Source organism: Diospyros lotus, chromosome 8, assembly GCF_014633365.1.
Source record: "Diospyros lotus cultivar Yz01 chromosome 8, ASM1463336v1, whole genome shotgun sequence".
Lineage (NCBI taxonomy): Eukaryota > Viridiplantae > Streptophyta > Magnoliopsida > Ericales > Ebenaceae > Diospyros > Diospyros lotus.
This window is the reverse complement of record NC_068345.1, coordinates 39,772,108-39,795,256: the sequence shown is the minus strand read 5'-3', so window position 1 is coordinate 39,795,256 and position 23,149 is coordinate 39,772,108. Positions and strand designations below refer to the sequence as shown.

General features: G+C 36.3%; 2 protein-coding genes across 5 annotated transcripts; both read left to right on the top strand.

The window, feature by feature from the left end:
• The first annotated feature begins 3,378 nt into the window (after window positions 1-3,378).
• Window positions 3,379-20,598, top strand: LOC127807866 (serine carboxypeptidase-like 31). Of its 3 annotated transcripts, XM_052346035.1 has the most exons (10): window positions 3,864-4,235; window positions 5,533-5,640; window positions 5,854-5,949; window positions 6,158-6,250; window positions 6,335-6,417; window positions 7,010-7,297; window positions 7,557-7,687; window positions 7,859-7,954; window positions 8,045-8,150; window positions 8,282-8,780. In XM_052346035.1, exons 1-10 carry the CDS (start codon window positions 3,926-3,928, stop codon window positions 8,441-8,443), a joined length of 1,473 nt encoding a protein of 490 aa, XP_052201995.1. In that variant the 5' UTR covers window positions 3,864-3,925; the 3' UTR covers window positions 8,444-8,780. The 3 variants fall into 3 exon arrangements, 1 of the variants encoding a protein (XP_052201995.1); XR_008024819.1 differs by lacking the exons at window positions 7,859-7,954; window positions 8,282-8,780 and adding an exon at window positions 20,452-20,598 and having other exon boundaries at window positions 3,379-4,235; window positions 8,022-8,150; XR_008024818.1 differs by lacking the exon at window positions 7,859-7,954 and having other exon boundaries at window positions 3,390-4,235; window positions 8,022-8,150; window positions 8,282-8,430.
• Window positions 9,890-20,938, top strand: LOC127807867 (serine carboxypeptidase-like 31). Of its 2 annotated transcripts, XM_052346037.1 has the most exons (11): window positions 9,890-9,932; window positions 16,924-17,139; window positions 17,962-18,069; window positions 18,278-18,373; window positions 18,547-18,639; window positions 18,714-18,796; window positions 19,008-19,295; window positions 19,732-19,862; window positions 20,037-20,132; window positions 20,222-20,327; window positions 20,452-20,938. In XM_052346037.1, exons 1-11 carry the CDS (start codon window positions 9,905-9,907, stop codon window positions 20,611-20,613), a joined length of 1,407 nt encoding a protein of 468 aa, XP_052201997.1. In that variant the 5' UTR covers window positions 9,890-9,904; the 3' UTR covers window positions 20,614-20,938. The 2 variants fall into 2 exon arrangements, with proteins under 2 accessions (XP_052201997.1, XP_052201996.1); XM_052346036.1 differs by lacking the exon at window positions 9,890-9,932 and having other exon boundaries at window positions 16,796-17,139.
• Window positions 20,939-23,149: the final 2,211 nt, after the last annotated feature.

Below are 23,149 nucleotides of genomic sequence, written 5' to 3'. Positions count from 1 at the left end.
ATTTGTTAGGCCTAATATTAGAAACACTACAATGAGCCCGGAAAAATGTTCATAAAGTTGCACTATATATTAGGTTAAGGCCTTTCTTATTGTCATTTGTCACCATCATTGTGTTGTTGAATTCTGTGTTGTGGGCCCACCATGCTGGTGTCAGAGGTGTGGAAAATGTTCATAAAGTTTTAATTTATTTAAGGATCTTCCATGAAAAGACTAGAATTAAGGAAATTATGTATCTGATGGCACTGTATCTTCGTATAATGAGCAGTATATTTCAATAGTGTGGGTGGGAAAGCTTTATTGGATAATGGAATATCAAGCATTTTCTTTCATACCGATTTAGTACTGATCAACCTTTCCCCTTCTTGGTGTATTGTTTGCCCTTCTCCACTAAGTTAGATTTTATCTTGCAGAAGTAGGGGAATAAAGTGAAGTCAATCTACTTTTTCTAGAAGGAAAGAGCACAAAATGGGGATAAGATAAAGTTAGCTAGAAGAAAATAATGCATGAAACTCAAAGGTAGAGTTATTATACCTGTGAAAACAAATAGTATGGTCATTCTTTTAGTTTTGTAATCCATAATTTATATTAGCAAATTGCTTTTTCTGTGTGTGTGTTGAACTAGAACCCTCTCTTTTCACATTACCCTTTCCTTTTGGTCAAATCTACTGGAAATTATGATCAGGGATTACTTTATCAACCACCATCAATTTTAGAAATCCCTCGTGAAATATTTTCCAAATACAAAAGTTCAATATCCTTCCATGAATTAGTGAATTAGACCGAATTCTTTTCTACAGAATAAGAAGTAGCAATTCAATCTTCGTAAATTTCATCCTAAATTTGAAACACTTATACAAATAAAAATGCTGGAGAGATAAAACAGATGCAGAGTCGTTTATCTGCTTGGCTAGTCAAGCATGGGATAATTCATAGATCTTTGGTACATTGCCTTCTAATAGCCGGGACAGGGTTTCAATAGTGCTTCCCCATTTCGAGCAGTCTAGTCTTTAGGGTCCTAAGATCATCATGAAGTTGACAACCGGTCTCAGTTGAACCTAATCCAAAATAACATCTTACCTGTCTTAAGGGCAGGTGAATGCAAGAGCTTGTGCTTTTTTAATCTTCAACTTCAAAATCCAACCTTTGGCATGAACTGCCTGTAAAGCAAAGAAAAAGAATGATGTTGAAGCTAAGGTATATCTAAATTATAATTTTGATCTGTGCAGAGCTTATGGACTTTATTTTTGGAATTGTCATACAACCACTTGAGTAGAAGCACTAACGCGATCCACATGGAGAGAAGCCTATATGGTGTCCATATACATGTGAAGTATGTATTGGAGATCAAACAAGCAGTGTGGTTACTATTTTAGTTTTATAATCCATAATTTATATTGGCGAATCACTTCGTGTGTGTGTGTGTGTGTGTGTGTAATGTGTGTTGAAATAAAAATCCTTTTTTTTGTGTCAAACCTATCTTCTTTGGTGCTGGTACCTTGCCTTCTAGTGGCTGGGACAAGGTTTAAATGTTGCTTCCCCATTTGAACCCAATCCAGAATAACATCATACCTACCTACCTACCTTATCATTATAATTTTGATCCATGCATAGCTTATGGACCATAAAGTTTACATATTATATGCCCAAAGTTTCTTTATGTTTGGAATTGTCATGCAACTACTTGAGTAGACTCACTAATGGGACCCACATGGAGAGAAGCCTAAATGGGGCCCATATATGAACGAAGTATGTATTGGAAATCGAACAAATAGTGTGGTCATTTTTTAGTTTTATAATCCATAATTTATATTGCTGAATCACTTTGTGTGTATTGCTGATAGAAGCTATTCTTGAATTTCTTTTCAGGTTAAAAGACAGCCATTTGTCACCCAAAAATTGATTAACAGTAACATTATCATGTAGTACTGATAGGGATCAAGGAAGATACAAGAATATATTCAATCATAATGTCACTACTTGGGATTAGCTACATGAATTTTAGTTCAACAATCATCCCGATTATGACTACATCTTTAAAGTAAGCACAATCCAAAACAAATTATGATTCAGTTTATATGCTGCTTTCCAATATGTTTTGTATTTTTGGTAGCATAATTATGGTAAGATTATAATATTTGATTTTATAAGGATTATATTTTTTGGGTATAAATAGGCGAGCACAATATTTTCTTTTCTCTCCATATTTCTTCCTCTTTCTCATCTCTTTCTTCTTCTTCTTTCCCTGTCGATTATCCTCTCGTACCCTCAGTATCATATGGTAGTTGGATAATTGGTAAATGATAACCAAACCTTAATGAACTTGGCACAAGGGTTGCACTTTTCTTTCTTGATGTGAATCTTAGTGGTGGTGTCTGTAAAAAAAAAATAAAAAATCTCAGTGGGGTATCTATTGGCCAATACAAGATAGCCATGTTTTACTAGGGGTGTGAAGTGGAGGTGCCAAACCCAATGATGGGATGATATTAGCATACACAGTTTCATCTATCATCTGTTATGAACATCTTCTTCTTGGATCCAAGTTGGAGAATGCAACTATCCATCAAACATGATTTATTTTGGAGGATTATGGCATGTAACCAATGCTCTCAACCATGTTGTACCCATAATCCAATTTGTAATTTCTTAGGTGTGTGAAACCTCTTCTCTGTAAATCATATAACCACAAATTATAGTTACCTTTTCTTTGTAAATCTCGGGTGGCTCTTAACCTAAAACTACTAGTGTGTGTGATTGTATTCTGTCAAGTATTATAAAATTCTCAATTTGTGATCTTATAGAATTCATCTTGGTAGATCTACGAGGACACAAAAGAATCGTGAAACACTAAGCATGCATCACACAAATTTTCTGACATTGGATATTTTTTCAGAAGCCCACAAATGATCAGACTATTGATAAACATACATCCTATGCAGCAATTGCAACCAACTCGGAACAGGATAATGGGTTAATAACTGAATAATGAATAAACAATTTCTTTTTGCATTATCCAACTAAATAAAACTGGAATCCAGGTCATGATACAACATCCAACTTGGTGACCTTGAATCCAACAGATCCACCAACAAGGTTCACCACAAACCCTTCTTTGATGGTGAGCTTAGGAAAGCTTCTTAACTTTTCTTATTTAACATTTTCCAAAGGCGCCACCATCCTGGAATTTAGGCCATGATCAACTTTCCCATTGACACTTCTACAACATGAACAGTGGTTACAGAAAGCACAGTTATAAATGCACAAAGGTTTTCTTCATTCCACAAATTACCTTTATACGTTGTCCATTTGTTTTCTATGAATATCCATACAGTGTTATTTTATGACAGAAACGTGATCCCTTAAGGAACATCATTATATCAGAGTACAAGTGTTCTAGGCTCCAGTGAGTCCTCAGCAATTGAATACTGATGCATTCACAGATCAATGGCTTGAACACAGATTCTAGGATTTGATGTCATGCTGTAAATTCATCGAAAGCATGTTTGATGCCCAGTCCTTTCATTGAGTATTGAATGCCATTAACCATTAATTCAAAATGTTTGTTTCTCCTAATTTATAAACCTTGGCATGAAAGGGCTGGGGTATCTGAGAAAGGGGAAGGTGATGAGGGGCAGAGGATCGACAGTGTGGTAAGTGAAGGGCGGTAACGAGAAATATTATTATGCTTCAGCAAACCACACAAGAAATGGAGGCTCCACTACCCTTGCTGCTCTTACGTATGCAGGAACACCTCAAGAAGCTGACTTTGTTCTATGTCAGATTCCATTCTTACCTACCCAATTGAAAAAAATGCTTTTCAGTGTCGGCCTCTTACTAATATCCAACGTTTTGAAACCCATTTTTCTATTGTGAATTAGTGGAATGCAACAAGCTCTCCACAAGTATATATAGCCATGTGGATTAGTGGATGCATCTTTATCTTTTCATGGAATTCGTAATAAAGTTGATGTTTATCCTTATTCTAGCTCTTACTGCGTCATCCTCTCTGGAGTCTGTTGTAGGAGCTAGACATGGGCAATGGTCTAAAGAGAAGAAACATAACTCATGGGCATCAGAGGATCTTGTGAGTGATTTGCCAGGCCAGCCTGAGGTAGACTTCCGGCACTATGCTGGGTATGTGACGGTCAGCCAAGAAAAAGGAAGGGCACTCTTCTACTGGTTCTACGAGGCGGCAACTCTCCCTGACAAGAAGCCTTTGGTTCTGTGGCTTAATGGAGGTGAGTATACATACATAAAATCATGATCATTTATTTTTTGGCAAATTATATTTGTCTCCTGCAGGGAAACAAGGCTGGATGACATTCTCCATGTTGCAGAACTTAATGATGCAGAACAGTGGAGTGACCTCCAGAAGAGCCATTAAAATATATTCTTTTGGCTATTGCCCTTTTTCTTTCTGAACTCTATTATGATGGAAGCTGAAAGTATATAGTGATATTGTAAGAAATTTGAGAAGGATATGGAGAATATCTATGATGAGACTGCTGTAGGGTTTTGAAGCCTATATATTTAAGTGGGAAATTTTTATTGGCTTTCCGAACTTTCCAAGCTCTCATAATTATCTAGATTTCAACAACTATATTTTGAATTAATCATATATCTAGCAATACATATATATATATATATGTCTATGAATGTAAACAAAATCAGTGGCCCAAGGGAAGTGAAGAATAGAGGAATTGTTCCTATTGCTTTCATGTTGCCTTGTCTTTTCGATTGTCTCACATGGTAAGAAAGCAAAATCAAGATCCTGTTGATGATTATATCCATGGTTCCTTAGGGTTACAGAATTACAGATTATGATTCTCCCTTTTATTTTATCACTTGGACTTGGTTTTTCTTCTTGTTATTTCTTTGTTGCTGTCTTGATATACTGTATGCTTAGGGTTAATGGCTCAAGAACAGAAAAGATTAGACAGAAAAACATGAACAAAATACGACAGCAACACAAACACAATCAACACAGAGTTTAACGTGTTCGGATTCAAATAGAATCCTACTCACGGCAGGGGTTATACCCCTAGTCAATCCACTATGAAATTCAGAAAGAAAAGTTTACAGAAACACTCCAAGAATCCTCACCAATTACATCGAGTACACTGCTCTTACCAAGTCAAAAACCAGCACTCAACTTACCCCTTTCTTGCTTTCAATTTCAGTGATTCACACTTAGCAATAGTAGGTCATGAACTCTGGTTGCAGCGTTTCTCTCTTTTCTTCTCTTGCTGTGTGTTATATTTCCGCATGTTCTGCCTTCATATATATATAGAAGGAATGGGCGATGGAAGAAATGGTATTAAAGTTAGTTAGGATATTTGGAAAAACAGTTAGGCAACAAGAACCGGCCGGTTGGAGCTGCAGTCTCCAACGGCCATAAGACCTTTTATAACTAATTTTGAGTCACCTAAACTAACACTTCTCATTTTGAATTCGTGTGTGGGTCTCATAACATAACTCCATCTGGTGAATTAATTCTTGTTCTCATTTAAGGTGACAGAAAACAATATGTTTCAGGTCCCGGCTGTTCTTCTGTGGGAAATGGAGCAACAAAAGAGATTGGCCCATTTATCCTGGATGGAGATGGACGTGCTCTTAAACTTAATCCTTATTCATGGAATGCAGGTAAGGTGCCTGGCAATATATAGACAAGCATATCAGTTTGCACAATAAAAGTAGCATGCCACTAATTTATAGGATATATTATATGAAGAAGCATCTTTTTCTTTAAAAGCCCCATTAAGCACCTCTATATAAAATCAAATGCCGCCATTATGACCTATTTGAGTTGATACCTGACTAAATTTATATTCAAATTCTTTATGTGCGATCATTCAGAAGCCAATATGTTGTTCCTGGAATCCCCAGTTGGTGTTGGCTTTTCATACTCTAATACATCTACTGACTACGATACTCTTGGAGATGACTTTACAGGCAAGTTTCTTGTGCATTTTTAAAATCTTCATCCAAAAATAGTATTATAATTTCGTTCTTGGGGTTTCAATATCTACATTACTTCTTTGCCTGTAACATCCATGAGCTGTGCCTAAATTGTAGAATTCCATCTTTCTGGACAGCCCGAAGACTGTGCTCCCTTTTTTTTTTTTTACTTTGGTAATGTTTTTGTTGACTATTGCAACAGCAAATGATGCTTATACTTTCCTGCATAAATGGTTCCTCAAGTTCCCATCCTATAAAACACGGCAATTTTATGTGGCAGGGGAGAGCTATGCAGGTACTTCACCTTAATTAATAATTCTTTGTTCATTAATCTTAATCATAACCCTTTTGTGTTCAATAATTTTCTGTGTTATAACAGGGAAATATGTGCCGGAGTTGGCTGAGCTCATCCATGAAAAGAACAAGGACCCATCACTATTTATTGATCTGAGGGGCATATTGGTAATTTAATCTCCATATAATAGACTGCATTATTAAAACGTTACTTTTGTACTAGTTTATACTTTGTTAATCGTCACTCTTAATATTTTCTCCTGCAGAGTATTTTCTAAATCTGCTTATCTTTTAGCTAGGGGCGGATCTACAGCTCAGTGAGGGTGGGCAATTCCCCCCCCCCTCCTCTCTAAAATTGCCCATCATTTTGTTTATAAATTACTGTATATTCTAATATTTGCCCCCTCGTAAATAAAAAAGGTGGAGGGCAGTTAAGTAATGCCAATTAAGATGGTAGAGAAAACCAAAGAAACAAAAGAAAAAAAAGGAGAGAAGATAAATACTGTTTGGATAAAAAAAATCAATAATTTAGGAATACAATGAGAGAAACCCACTTTATACACACACATATACATGTGGATGAATTTGGGTATGTGTATTTGAATATGAGTTTATGACTATTTTAGTATATTATAAAAAAAATTTAGTATACAGATTTAGACTTCTACCCCGATCGAAGGTCCTGACTCCGCCATTGCTTTTAGCCTCTATATGTGGTAGAAGATGTGCATAGTGAAGATCATCTAATGTTCATCTGCAGCTGGGTAATCCTGAAACAAATGATGCCGAGGACTGGAAGGGCCTTGTTGATTATGCTTGGAGCCATGCTGTGGTATCAGATGAAACTCATAAAACCGTTGGAGAGTCCTGTGATTTCAGCAGTAAAAATCCATGGAGCAATAAAGACTGTAACGGAGCTGTTGGTGAAGTACTGAGACAGTACAAGGAGATAGACATCTTCAGCCTTTATACTTCAGTCTGCATCAGCAATTCAACAGGTTCAGACCAGACATCACTGCAAGTAAAGTTTAGGAGCACGTCTAAGATGGTGAGCAATAATTTATCGATCACACCAAAATCTGATCTTACATCAAGCCTAATTCCATTAAGTAGCCCCAAACTGTTCCTTCCAAACGGTTAAGAATCTGTCCTTGAACTTGGTGATGTGTTGAAGAGGTAATCTGTTCCTGGTTATGGTTATGGATTCTGATATTAACGAGTAAAGAAACCATTATTTGCTTTCAAGAATGCAGTAAGACAGATTTAATCTACTTAATTAAGCAATGATAGTTGTTTATGCCTACCAGATGCCAAGAATCATGGGTGGTTATGACCCATGCCTTGATGACCACGTAACAAGTTACTACAACAGACCTGATGTGCAGAGGGCCCTCCATGTCAGTGATGGTCTCCACCTCAAGAACTGGAGCCTATGCAAGTATAATGCCAATTCTCGCTCATTTTTTATGCAAGTATATGGTTGTTATTTTTGTTTTAGCAATGCCCTGTAGGGCATTTGATAAGAAGCACTATTGAAGCACAACAAAATGAATAAAAGACAAAAGGTTCTTATGACGCTTAACAAAATTATAAATTATGATGGTTGCAGTATGACAGTATTTGATAACTGGTTCGATTCGAAGGAGTCTGTTCTTCCCATATACAATAAACTAATTGCTGGAGGCCTTAGAATTTGGGTGTACAGGTACATATTCGTCTCTGACGTCATCAGTTTAACAGCTTGTTGCATATACTTTGTTCATGTTTGATAGATACGATTTTCTGGGTGCTTCAGTGGTGACACGGATGGAAGGGTTCCTGTATTATCCACAAGATACAGCTTAAGCTCCTTGGGACTGCCCATCAAGAGGCCATGGAGGCCCTGGTACCACAATAAGCAGGTAACCTTAAACAAGTTTTTATCGATGAGCTCAGCCAACCAAATAACTTCCAATACATTTAGGCGTAATCTACGATGTAACTTTCACTCGATTGACCATGTTTTTTTTTTTTCCGAATGTTTTTGAACCAGGTTGCTGGTTGGCTCCAAGAATACGAGGGGCTAACATTTGCATCAGTTAGAGGAGCTGGACATAAAGTTCCCGTCTTCAAACCAAGTGAATCGCTTGCTTTCTTCTCATCCTTCCTTCAAGGAGAATCTCCACCTTCTGAACGCGCTAAATCAGCACCCTAAGTGTGTCGCCCAAGTATCTGATTGGAGGATTTATTGAGCTGCCAGCAGGCTTGATGTGGCAATAGAAAATAGTTGAAAATCAATAAGCTAGTTGGGGTACCGTATGAATGTCTGGTTTGGTCCTGTACTGAACTGAACACCTGGTCAAAAGAATGTTTGGTGTTATAGCTATCTTTGAGGGCAGCTATGAACACCTGACCTAAAGAATGTTTGGTTCCCGAGAAAATCAAAGGAGAATAAATCCGTTTGTACTTAAATCCTACTGTCTTATGTATTTCATAATCTCGAGTTCTTTTCCTCTTCCTTGCTCCCAGTACAGGATTCATAAATCATAACGGTGTTGGGGGTAGAAAACTACTGTCCTCTTCCCATTACTATGTTGGTGGGTCACGGATAGGAATAGTGAAAAATGACTCAATCCTCACCCAAAAAAAGTGAGCAATTGACTCTTGGGTGATTAAATTATATAAAATTTTATGAATTGAGTTATTTTCATTAACTTTTTTTTTTCAAACAAAGATAAAATTAATATAATTATGACTTTTTATTGATCCTCACTACTGGAAAACTTTTACTTTTTTTAAAAAATTGACTAAAATAATTGGTGGCTAAAATGGCCAATTATGATAGGGACAAGTTACAAATAGGGTAGTCTCAAACTATAACTATTCATCACTCTAAGTAAGTTTTAACAAAACGTTTTTTTTTTTACTTTATAACACTAAAACATTCTATTTATTTGTATAATAAAATAAATATAGATAAAATAACAGGTATTTTATTTAGTTATAAAAACTGAAGGGTTACTTTTCTGAACAATAGATTTGTTTTCCGTTTTATGTCTTATTTTAACAATTATTTTACTTAATTTTGCGGAATGCAACGTGGAGGGAAAGTGGCACTTTGCATCACGAGTTGACTCACAACTCCTTTCCTCTTTCCCAAACCTTTCCGTTTGATATATCCGATCATCCATAATCCCAAAACAGTGAACTTTTTTTTTTTTTTTTGGAATATATAAATTCAACCATTTTTGACGAAGTCTGGATTGGGGATGATTCGGTTGCTCAATTGGTTTTGGGCTTTTTCCCATTAGATTACATGTAGATCTATCAGCCGGGTGAGGCCCTGGTGTTGTGCCCACAAGCTGTTTGTTTCAATACCACTCCTTCTAACACCAAGTGTTAATTGGCAAAAGGTGAATCTTTTGGTGCCACCTCACTCTCGTTGAACTAGTTTCCGCTTGCTCCCAGTTATCTCTGAGAGGTAATCTCTCTTTATTACTTATAGTAAGTAAATGGTTGTTAATGGAATTTTCTTTTTGTAAAGACGTGGTTGTTATGTTTTAAATTTTAATAATGCAAGTGGCAGAGATGACCAGTAAGAGCATGCCAGGTTTTGTAATCAAATCCAAAATTAGTTGGGCCTGGCATTGGAGACAACACAAGTGAGCCTGGGAAAATGTTCAAGAAGTTGCACTATATATGCAGTTAAGGCCTCTCTGTTCTATTTTCTTGGTAAAAGGAGAATCCAGGAGTATGGGTACTCAATAAGGCCTTTTCTTTTTTATTGTTTGAGAGAATAGGTATATCCTGCTGCTTGATGGGTGTCCTATCGTGGTTGTGCATATGATTGTCTATCATTACACCTAAATAAGACCCCCTACTAGGTACTTGACAGCATGATAGATCCCCTTCTTGTTAAACCCCAAAGTTAAAGGCCTCTCTTACTTTTACCACCATTGTGTTGTGTGCCCACCATGCTGTTGTGCATAGTTTAGGGACAGAGTATTTTATATCTCCAAAACACTATGTTAGAAATGTTCTAAACTAATTACATGTTATTCCAGGTTCATGATAACTAATGAGGGTAAACTTATAAATATGTCTAACAAAGTTTATATTATTATTTACAAATTTACTCTTATCACAAATAAATAGCAACATGTAATTAATTTAAAGCATAATAACATAGCGCCTCGGTAGCACAAACCATTTTTCCTAGTTTAGGACATCAATACCACTGTCTGCAGTTCCCTAGATAAGGGAATCTGTGTCTTTGGTTACACTTACTTCTGCCTTTCTTTTCTCTCTTCTGAAATCCTAATCCTTTGGAGATCTTCTAGGAAAAGGCTATAATTAATGAAATTAAGTATCTGTATTTTCCTATAATGAGCGGTATATTTCAAGTGTGGGATAGCTTTATTGGGTAATGGTATCAAGCATTTTCTCTCAGACCAATTTAGTACCGATCCTCCTTTCCCCATCTTCTTATATTCTTTGCTTTTCTCCACTTGAGGATAAAAAAAATAGGATTTTATATTGCACAAGTTAGGGATAAAGTGAAATCAATCTACTTTTTTCTAGAAGAAAAGAACAAAAAATGGGTAGTTCTGGTTGGTTTGTGCAGTCAGCGTTCAAAAAGAAGGAAAAAGTGATAAGATAAAGTTAGCTAAAAGAAAATAATGAGCGAAACTCAAAGGTGGAGTTAATATACCTTCTCATATTAATTAGTTAACTAAGGGAGAATAGCATGCTATCAGTTAATTCTGCTCGGTGGAATCATGGTCAAGTTTTTGCGGTGTTGGTAGGTGAAATAAGGTCTACACTGACCCAATGACATGCATTCCTTAGTGGGAATGAGAGCCTTAATTACAAGTATGTTGCAAAGATAAAACGTAGGGTTGGTATTCCCACTTTACCTGCATCTGAAAGCATTTTGATTTAGGATTAAGATAGTTCTGCTAAGACGATATGATAATGGAAGGTGGTATTCACTATCCCACCACAACATCTAAATATTGGGAACGATTTCCGGTTGATTCAATTTAGTCAATTAGATTCATTGACTTGATAAAATCTAGGCATCAGGTTTCTGTTTATGGCATTTACCAAATTTTGAGGGTGAAAAAATGTTGCATCTAAGTTGATGAATGTCTTGATTGCTTTTGAAGCATACTAGTATCTGCTGGGCGATAGGCATGCTTTGACTTTTTCTTAGTGTGACAAACCTATCTTCTTTGGTGTTACTGCTTGTGCATTGCCTTCTAGTGGCAGGCACAAGGATCAAATGGAAATGGTGCTTCCCATTTCTAGCAGTCTAGTCTTCAAGGTCCTAAGATCATCATGAAATTGACAACTGGCATATCCAAAGACACATCATACCTGTCTAAAGGTCAGGAAAATGCAAAAGTTTGTGCTTTTAGTCTTCAACTTCAAAATCCAACCTTTGGCATGAACCACCTGTGAAATAAAGAAAAAGAATAATGTTGAAGCTTATGGCATATCTGAATTATAATTTTGATTCACTCAGAGCTTGTGGACCATATTGTATACATATTATAGGTCAAAAGTTTCCTTTATGTTTGGAATTGTTATGCAACCACTTGACTAGAAGCACCAACGTGATCCATATGGAGAGAAGCCAATATGGTGCCCATATACGTGTCAAGTATTTATTGGAGATCAGACAAACGGTGTGGTCACTTTTTAGTTTTATAATGCATTATTAATATTAGCAAATTACTTTTTCTGTGTGTGTGTGTGTTCAATTATTAGAACCCTTTCTTTGAACATTACCCTTTCTTTCTGTGACCAACCTATCTTCTTTGCCTTCTAGTGGCTGGGACAAGGTTTAAGTGATGCTTCCCCATTGTGAGCGGTCTAGTCTTCAAGGTCCTTTTGGTCTTCAGCTTTAAAATCCGAACTTTGCTATGAATTGCCTGTAAAATAAAGTAAAAGAATGACGTCAAGCTGTTAAAAGTAAAAATAATATTATAAAAGATAAAATTAATTTTTTATATAAATGTTTAAGAATAATATTATAAAAGATAAAATTAATTCTTTATATAAATATTTAAGTTTTTAGATCAGAGATGATGATTAACAATTTTAAGTATATCTAAATTGTAATTTTGATCCATGCAACACTTTTGCACTACATAGTATGCGTATTATAAGCCAAACGTTTCTTTATGTTTGGAATTGTCATGCAACTACTTGAGTAGAAGCACTAATGTGACCCACATGGAGAGAAACCTATATGGTGCCAACATACACGTGATGTATGCATTGGGATTTGAATAATCCATAACTTATATTGGTGAATCACTTTTGCATGTATGTTTAAGAGGCTGTTTGGCTGATTTTTTTTAGCTTATAAGCCTTTATATTTATTAGTTGTGTAAGGCTTAAAAATTAAAAAACATTTAAGTTGATAATGTGTTTGGATAAATATATTTTAAATTATTATTTATATAGTTATGTGTTTAATTTAAAAAAATTAATAAGCTATCAGAACTTAACAAAAAGATAAAAATTAACATGTTGCTGAATAATACAAATAAAATTTATAAAAATATTAATTTTTAATAAAAATAAATTATAAATTAATACTTAACTGATAAATTTTTACTATTAGATGTTGATAAATTATATATAATTATCAAAAAATATATTAATATATTATTTTATGTTTAATTTATATATATATATATACGTTAAATATATACGAGGAGAAAATGGAGGTGACGGCGAGGGCGATGGAGGCAATGAAGGAGAAGATGGAGGCAACAGCGATGGTCTGGAGTTTAAGAGGATTGTAAATTTTAGAGTTTGTGAGAGACAAATTTGCAATTGACTTAATCAACAAAATAAGCTTCCAGCAGCTTTATTTGGAAAAGTTGGGGGTAGCTTATTGAAAATGCTATTAAAATATCTTATAAATTCGATAACGTTTAAACTCTTGAATTTTGACAGATACTTAACTAAATAAACCGTGTAGTTTATAAGTTAAAAAAGGAGCTTATAAGTGGTCAAACGGCCGCTAAGACAAACACCCTCTAAATAGAACCATTTCTTTTCACATTATTGATGGTTTGACATAGAGAAAGCTGGTAATTGGTGGAATAGAATCCATCTTGGTAAGGAGTTTTCTGGTACTGAAAGGATCAGTTTTATCATTTCACACTACACCACGGGACCTGAAAAGGGGAAAGAACTAGTGGAGGCACATATTCAACTGATTCTTAAAATTTTATTTTATTTTGCTGGAGGATCAGGAATATAGGATGGTAGGTTTGATGGTTGCACCTACCTGCCCTGTTATCATTCACTTTTGTGATAATGGTAGTTTCTCTTAAAAATGTGACAGATTAGGTCTCTAGAATAATGGAACTGCTTCAGAGACGAGAGGAGGTGAAATCACCAGCAGCACTGAGTCTTTTCTTGCTTCTGTAAGTACAGTTTTACTGATACTGAGGTATCATTAGCACTGAACATGTGAGCCTTTATCTCGGAGGGCCAGCTGTAAGAGATTATGCTTTCTGAATTGCCGCTGGTCTGGAGCAATTGACCTTTATGGATAGAACTCATGGTCCACACTATCTGGTTTCTTTGGTTATAAGATTTATCACCATAAGTTCTCATTGCTATGGGTTATATGCATTACTGATAGAAGCTACTCTTGAAGTTGTTTTCTGGTCATAGAGCCATTTGTCACCCAAAATTGATTAAAGGTAACATTATCATGTAATTTTGATAGGGATCAAGGAGGATGAAGTATTTTTCAGAGAACGAAAAGGGGAAGCACAACATATGAAGCCTTAATTCTACTATGTGAAGTTGTCTATATGAATTCTAGGTCACCAATTATCTCTATTAGGGACACATCTTCAGAGGAAGCACAATCCAAATCAAATTAAGATTAGGATTCAGTTTATATTTTGTTTTACAATATTTTCTGTATTTTTGGTAGCATAATTATTGGTAAGATTCTAATATTTGATTTTAGAGGGATTATATTTATCTTTTTTTTTTTTTTTTGCGTATGAATAGGTGAACAACATAGCGGAAATTTCACATTTATTGATATCGAATATACAGAATTTTCTGAGCTTCTCTCTCTGTTTCTTCTCTGATTCTCCTTTTCTATTCCCTGTTTCTTCTTTTCCTCTCGGTCATTCTCTCACGCCCTCAGGTTAGCATCAACTACACTAGGGCATATCACACGTGGTAGTTGGATAATTGGTAAATGACAACCAAACTCTAATGATCTTGGCACATGGTTGTACTTTTCATTCTTGATATGGACTAAATCTTAGTGGTGGTGTATATCCCAAAAAAATAAAAAACAAATTAATCTTAGTGGTGGTGAGTCAACAAGGTAGGTAACGAGAGTAGGGTATCTATTGGCCAATACAGGATAGCCATGTTTTATATGGGTATGAAGTAGAGGTGCCAAACCCAATGATGGGATGATATTAGCACACACAATTTCATCTATCATCTATCATCAACATGGTCTTCTTCATGGATCCGAGTTGTAGAAGAGAATGCAACCATCCATCAAATATGATCTACTTTGGGTGATTATGACATGTTACCAATGCTCTCAACCATGTTTTGCGGCTTGTGCCCATCATCCAATTTCTAAAACCACAACTTATAGATACCTTTTCTCTGTAAATCTAGGCTGGCTCTTAACCTAAAACTACTAGTGTGTGTGAGTGTATCCCTAAGGACTACCAATAAACATACATCCTATGCAGCAATGGCAAGCAACTCGGAACAGGTTAGCAGTTTAATAAGTGAATAATTAAGAAACACTTCTTTTTGCATTATCAACTAAATGAAGTTGGAATCCAGGTCATGCTACAACCACCAACTTGGTTGCTTCTTTCATTTCTTTACACACGGTGACTTTGAATCCAACAGACCCACCAAGAAGGTTCTCCACAAACCCTTCTTTGATGATGAGCTTAAGAAAGCTTCTTAACTTTTCTTCTTTAACTTTTTCCGAGGGTGCCACCATTCTGGAATTTAGGCCATGATCAACTTTCCAATCGACACTTCTATAACATGAACAGTGATTACAAAGAGCCTGGTCTAGGTGCCCAAAGATTTCCACATTCTGCAAATTACCTTTATATGTTGTACTTCTGTTTTCTTTTTTTTTTTTTTTTGGCCAAGTAAAAATGTCATTCATACATAGAACTAGCATCAGGAGAGATACAATCATCAACAAGAGGTCTATCCCTCTCAGGATCCAGAGAACAAATAGGGTCTTCAAACTCAAATTCCAAACAAAAACATTAGCTTGAGCTGCACATAATTCAGCAATACTATGAGGGGCTTCTGTAGGCTGCAATGAAGATAAAATGTTAGAAGTTCTCACCCATGCAGCCAAGTTGTGAGCCACTGAATCAGCGGATCTTTTTGTATGGTGATTATCGAATTTCTGTTTTTGGAGATAATTTCCCGGATATCTTGTTTTAGGCATTTCAATATTCCAGTGCATTTCACTCATGGGGTTGTTGCTAGCTTTACAACAGATAAGGAATCTGTTTCCAGCTGGAATATCCCCTGTCTGTTCTCATCCCTGAACTTCGGAGCTTCATATGCAATATATACCTCTGCAGCCAACGATGAATGTGCTTCTTTTGCAATTGTTTTAGCTCACTGCACTTAACCTTTAGAATCTCTAGCTATCATTCCACCAAACATTTTGCCTTTACTAGAGGATGCAACCACAGTCCTGCTTAGATTACTTGTGTTGCATGTTGCATAATGCTACATATTGTCATGATTCCTCCCGTTTATCTATTGGTCCACCAAAATGAAACATTCATATGCCTCTTTGGGTAAAGGAATCCTTTCAAGCAACTAAAAAGTGGAAAGACTCACACAGATAGTAGCCCTAAAATCCAAAATATTAGAATTCAATCTAAATGCTTACACCAGAAGGTTGTTTTTATCTTGTGGTCTCATTTCATAACAGAATAGCGCTACATTGTGAGATCAAATACAATATCTAATGTTCACTGATGTCTGCATTAAGCCAATATGCTCTTCATCAGTATGTTCAATTCCTACACTGTCTCTCACATAAGTGGTAGATAAAAAGGAGAAGAAACTGTCTTCCAGCAGTGAACAAGGAAGCAAAATCTGGATAGGGCTTTACTTACCAAGAAAAAGAAAAAAAAATAAATAGAGAAAAGATACCTTCAAGGAAAAGATAATTCCTCTTATCTTGTGCCAATGTATGGTGTTTAAAATCAGTCATGTCAAAAATATTATTATGCTCCAGTAATTTAAGTGATATAATTCACATTTGACTCTGATCCAACAAACCATAGAAGAAATGGAGGCTCCACTCACTCTTGCTCTTACGTATGAAAGAACACCTCAAGAAGTTGACTTAGTTCTATGTCAGATTCCATACAACTACCGACCAAATTAATTTTTCGGTGTAGGCCTCTTAATAATATCCATGTTTTGAAATCCATTTTTCTATTGTGGGTTAGTGGATTCAAGAAGTTATTCGCAAGTATATATAGGCATGAAGATCTTTGTATTTTTAGCACATCACTTTGTAACTTGTACCCGGATCACTGTCTTATCTTTTGATGGATTTTGTAATAAAGTTTATGCTTATCTTTGTTCTAGCTCTAACTGTGTCATCGTCCCTGGAGTCTGTTGTAGGAGCTAGACATGGGCAATGGTCTAAAGAGAAGAAACAAAACTCGTGGGCATCAGAGGATCTTGTTAGTGACTTGCCAGGCCAGCCTAAAGTAGACTTCCGGCACTATGCTGGGTACGTGACGGTCAACCAAGAAAAAGGAAGGGCACTCTTCTACTGGTTCTATGAGGCATCAACTCTCCCTGACAAGAAGCCTTTGGTTCTGTGGCTTAATGGAGGTGAGTATACATACGTAAAACATGATCATTTATTTTTTGTAAATTATATTTGTCTCCTGCAGGGAAACAAGGCTGGATGACACTGTCCGTGTTGCAGAACTTAATGGTTGCAGAACGGTGGAATGACCTCCAGAACTTCCACTGAAATATATTCTTCTGGCTATTGCACCTTTCCTTTCTGAACTCTATTGTGATGGAAGCTGAAAGTATGGCATGGTATTGTAAGAAATGTGACAGGATTATGGAGAATATCTATGATCAGACTGCTGTAGGGTTCTGAAGCCTATAATCAAGGGGGGAAACTTTTGTTGGCTTTCCAAGCTTTCATAATGATCCAGATTCTAGCAACTATATTTTGAACCTTGCATATATATGTCTATAAATATACACAAAATTAACAACCTTAGCCTAAGGGAAGTGAACAGAGGAATCTTCCTATTGCTTTCACGTTGCCTTGTCTTTTCGACCATCTCAACCTTAGCCTAAGGGAAGCGAAGAGAGGAATCTTCATATTGCTTTCACGTTGCCTTGTCTTTTTCGACCATCTCACATGTTAAGAAAACAAGATCTCGTTGATGAGTTTAACATGGTTCTTTACAGCTTTTGATTCTCCCATTTTTTATTACTCTGAGGACTTGTTACAAGATCTCGTTGATGAGTTTAACATGGTTCTTTACAGATTTTGATTCTCCCATTTTTTATTACTCTGAGGACTTGTTCTCTTTCCCCATTTTCAATTCACGTGTGGGTCTAATAAAAAAACTCCACCTGGTGTATTTATTCTTGTTCTCAATTAAGGCGACAGGAAACAATGTGTTTCAGGTCCTGGATGCTCTTCTGTGGGATATGGAGCAACGCAAGAGATTGGCCCATTTATTGTGGATGAAGATAGACATGCCCTTAAACTTAATCCTTATGCATGGAATACAGGTACGGTGCCTAGCATTATGTAGACAAGCATATCACAGCGTGCACGATAAAGGTAGTTTAACAGTAATTTATCATCATATATTATATGGAAAAGTAGCTTTTTCTCGAAAAGCCCCATTAAAAACCTCTTTATAAGGCACCAATATAACCTCTTTCAGTTGGTACCCCACGAAAATCATTTTTTATTTCTTTGTGTCTGATGATTCAGAAGCCAATATGTTGTTCCTGGAATCCCCAATTGGCGTCGGCTTTTCCTATTCTAATACATCTACGGACTATGATACTCTTGGAGATGACTTTACAGGCAAGTATGCATTTTATTAGAGTTTCAATATCTACATTGTTGCTTCATTGCGGGTGACATCCATGTGTTGTGCCTTGTTAAGTTGTAGAATACCTTCCTTTTGGACAGCCAGAAGCCTGTGCACCTTTTTTCCATCTTTCATTGGTAATTTTTTTTGTCGAATATTGCAACAGCAAATGATGCTTATGCTTTCCTGCATAATTGGTTCCTCAAGTTCCCGTCCTATAAAACACAGAAGTTCTACGTGGCAGGGGAGAGCTATGCAGGTACTTAATAATTCTTTGTTAATTAGTCTTAATCATAACCGTCATGTGTTCAATAGTTTTTCATCTTATAACAGGAAAATATGTGCCAGAGTTGGCTGAGCTCATTCATGAAAAGAACAAAGACCCATCACTATTTATTGATCTGAGGGGCATATTGGTAATTCTAATATCCGTATAATAGACTGCATTAAAACCTTACTTTCAACAACCAATGACATTTTTCCAGTAATTCAGGCTTGCCATTATTGTACTAGTCTGCACTTTGTTAATCCTGTAGAGCATTTTCTCAATCTAAAACTTGTCTTTTAGCCACTCTTATCTGTGATAGAAGATGTGCATATGTGAAGATTATCTACGTTCATCTGCAGCTGGGTAATCCTGAAACATGTGATGCTGAGGACTGGAAAGGCCTTGTTGACTATGCTTGGAGCCATGCTGTGGTATCAGATGAGACTCATAAAATTGTTGGAGAGTCCTGTGATTTCAGCAGTAACGATCCATGGAGCAATAAAGATTGTAGTGACGCTGTTGGCGAAGTACTGAGACAGTACAAGGAGATAGACATCTTCAGCCTTTATACTTCAATCTGCATTAGCAATTCAACAAGCTCAGACCAGACATCATTGCAAGTAATGTTTAGGAGCACATCTACGCTGGTGAGCAATACTTTGTCAATCACAAATGCCCCCCCCCCCCCCCCCCAAAAAAAAAAAAAAAAAAAAAAGAAAAACACAAACAGATGCCCACAATGCAACCAATGAACATTTTATCACCTTAGGTATAATGAATTCTGATCTTATATCAAGCCTAAATCCATTAAGTTGCCCAAACCGTTTCCCGGTTAAGAATCTCTATCCTTGAACTTGGCGAGTTGTTGGAGAGGTAATCTGTTTCCGGTTATGGATTCTGATATCAGTGAGAAAAGAAAACCATTATTTGTTTTCAGCTTGGCGAGTTGTTGGAGAGGTAATCTGTTTGTGGTTATGGATTCTGAAATCAGCGAGAAAAGAAAACCATTATTTGTTTTCAAGAGTGCAGAAAGACACATTTAGTCTACTTAATTAAGCAATGATAGTCGTTTCTGCTTACCAGATGCCAAGAATCATGGGTGGTTTTGACCCATGCCTTGATGGCTACGCGACAAGTTACTACAACAGACCCGAGGTGCAGAGGGCCCTCCATGTCAGTAATGGTCTCCACCTCAAAAACTGGAGCATATGCAAGTATAATGCCAAGCCTAGTTTATTTATTGTGGTTGTTAATTATTATTATTTTTTTTTGTTTTAGCAATGCCCTATGGGGTATTAGAAACAGGGGGTGTTGAAGTACAACAAAGTGAAAATAAGAGCAAAAGGTTCTACTGACACTAACAAAATTATAAATTGTGATGGTTGCAGTATGACAGTATTTGATAACTGGTTCGATTCAAAGGAGTCTGTTCTTCCCATATACCGTAAACTAATTGCTGCAGGCCTTAGAATATGGGTGTACAGGTACATATTCGTCACTGACGACGTCAGTTTAACAGCTTTTGCATATACTTTGTTCATGTTTGATAGATATGATTTTCTGGTTGCTTCAGTGGTGACACAGATGGAAGGGTCCCTGTACTATCCACAAGATACAGCTTAAGCTCCTTGGGACTGCCCATCAAGAGGCCATGGAGGCCCTGGTACCACAATAAGCAGGTAACCTTAATTAAGTTTTTATCGATGCGCTCAGCCAACTATGTAACTTCCAATGCACTAGGCATGATCAACTATGTAACTTTCGCTCGATTGACCTTATTTTTCTTGAATGTTTCTAAACCAGGTTGCTGGTTGGCTCCAAGAATACGAGGGGCTCACATATGCAACATTCAGAGGAGCTGGACACGACGTTCCCACCTTCAAACCAAGTGAGTCGCTCGCTTTCTTCTCATCCTTCCTTCAGGGGGAATCTCCGCCTTCTGAACGTGCTAAATCAGCACCATAAAAAGAGTCGTCCAAGTAGCTGATCCAAAGAGTTTGATGAGCTCCCAGTAGGCTTGATGTAGCAGTAGACAGTAGTTGAAGATCAATAAGGTATTTGGGGCATGAATGCGTAATGTTTGGTCCTGTACTAAGAAAGAACAGATCTTTAAGGGTGGGTATGAACACCTGACCAAAAGAATGTTTGGTTCCTGAGAAAACAAAGGAGAATAAATTCATATCTATGTAGTTGAATCCTACTCTGCCCTGTATTTCACAATCTTGAGTTCTTTTCCTCTTCCTTGCATGCAATACAATACAAGATTCATAAAGGTGTTTGGGGTAGAAAAGAGACTAATTTAGATCTTTCTCTATTCCTATATTGGTGGTGGCTGATGCATTACAGGGTGATGTGCATATCTTGGGACTTGTTATTGGCTTTCTTACAGTTTTTTAAAATAAATTATGAAAATACTTAAATCTTTTTATAAAGAGAATCATTTAGTCTTGATAGTAAGCAATAAAGTTGTTCTTTTGTGACTAGAACAATAAGAATCAAGTTGTGAAAATAATTTTTTTACAAGTATATAGATAAGATTATATACAAAAATAATGATTTATTGACTTTCACAAAATAAGAAGTCTCGATTTTTTAGGATCTCACTAAAATAAGAGATGATTAAAGGTCATAAATAGTGAATCCCACTAAAATAATAGATGACTAAAGGTCATAAATTAATAATCGATCACTGCAAATAGAGTACCATCCAAATAAGTTTATTAACTAGCAAGAAGTGACACATGTTTGGAAATGTTTTCTTTGTACATTTAGAAGTGACACACATTTGTTCTTTTCTTTATATTATACATAAATACACTTGACCTTCTCCATTATATTATAGTATAGTATAAATGCATTTGTAAATTACATAGGCCTTTGCAAACCACTTTATTCATATGAGTTAGACAAAGTTTCACCACGTGACAAGTAGATCCCTGCAACAACCATCACCCACCCACCGTGACAGTCATGACTTCTTAAGAATTCAACTAAAAAATACTTTTCAAACACAATTAGCAAGACTCAAATTTATATCAGACAATCAAAAATCACGGTGAGAACCACAACTTGAACAACCCAAAAAGTTTGTTGATTGAAAACTTAGAGACATCAAATCTCGTAGACTGGCACTTTTTGAAAGATCTAATACTGGAAAATAACAATACAAGAAGGAAAACTGATTAGTGGGTAAAATCAAAACATAAGCTAATAGGATAATTAACTTTACAAATTATCCAAGAGGTTTTAGTGGGAGAAGTTTCTACACCATGTGGTCCATGAGCTCTACTCAAGAGGACTTTTTATTTTTATTTTTGGATCATTTAAATTATTTTACTTATTAGAAAATAAAACTTTTAAATGAATGGATGGATGAGGTTTCATCCTTGCATCATCCATTCGCTTCGTGTATAATTTTGTTCATTCCGGCAAAAATCATGTGTAACTTTTTTCTTAATTACCAAATCTTTAGCATAATTTTAGTTTAATGGCCAAAAATTTGATGGCAATTGTTTGGTGATTGACTAATATAAATATAACTTTTGTTCTATAGCCAGAATAATAATGTGTACAACTTTTGCTTAGGGGCCAAATCATGCGTACAACTTTGGCTGATTCTGGTGAAGATCATGTGCACAAATGGACAACTTTTTGCTCTTGCTAAAAGGAAAATATTTAGGTGGTATATGGGAATTTCTCAGTTCGATTTTTCTGCAAGAGGATTACACCAGATTGGAAACATGGATGAACCTACAGCATAAAAATGTGAATTTTTTCAACTTGTTCTTAATTTTGGGCAGCCATGGAAACAGAGCTGCCTCAAGCGCCAGGCAAGAAGAAAGAGCCCAGTATAAGAGCTGCAGCAAAGAAAGCTTTGTCAACTGTGACAGAGATTTCTGTTCTGATGATGATGAGGAAGAGGAGTACATAAGCGATGATGAAGATTCTGATCTTGAAGCGGATGCTGCACCGCCAGTGGGGAACAAGAAGGGAGGTAAAAAGCTAGCGGCGGGAGGTAAACCACCACCAGCAAATTAAGAAGAGAGGGCCAGCTAGCTAGTAAGCAGTCTAATGTAATCGGCCAGAAACTGATCACTGAAGTTCTGAAGCCGGCAGAAAACGTAGGGATTTCACCTGAGAAGAAAGTGAGGAAGATGAGAGCATCTTCATTCAACAAGAAAAGCGGCTCAGTGATCTTGGAAAGGTTGTTGGTGAGGAGGAGAGCGAAGTTTCAACAGGAAGTCAAGACGCGTTGGCAGCATCTGGCTCAAATGCAGATAGTGCTGAGATACACCAGATCGCATCCCATTTTGCGGTCTCATCCAATTTTCGCGCATCAAATCAGACCGTGCAATTTGATTTAACGTTAAATTGCGCATGTGGGTAGGGATTTCAAATGGAATCAGGGGATTAAAAAAGATTACTTGCAAAAAAATATATGATCCTTTCTTAAATGGGCCCCATCTTAGAACAATCAAAGAATTATTTTCATTCCTAATCA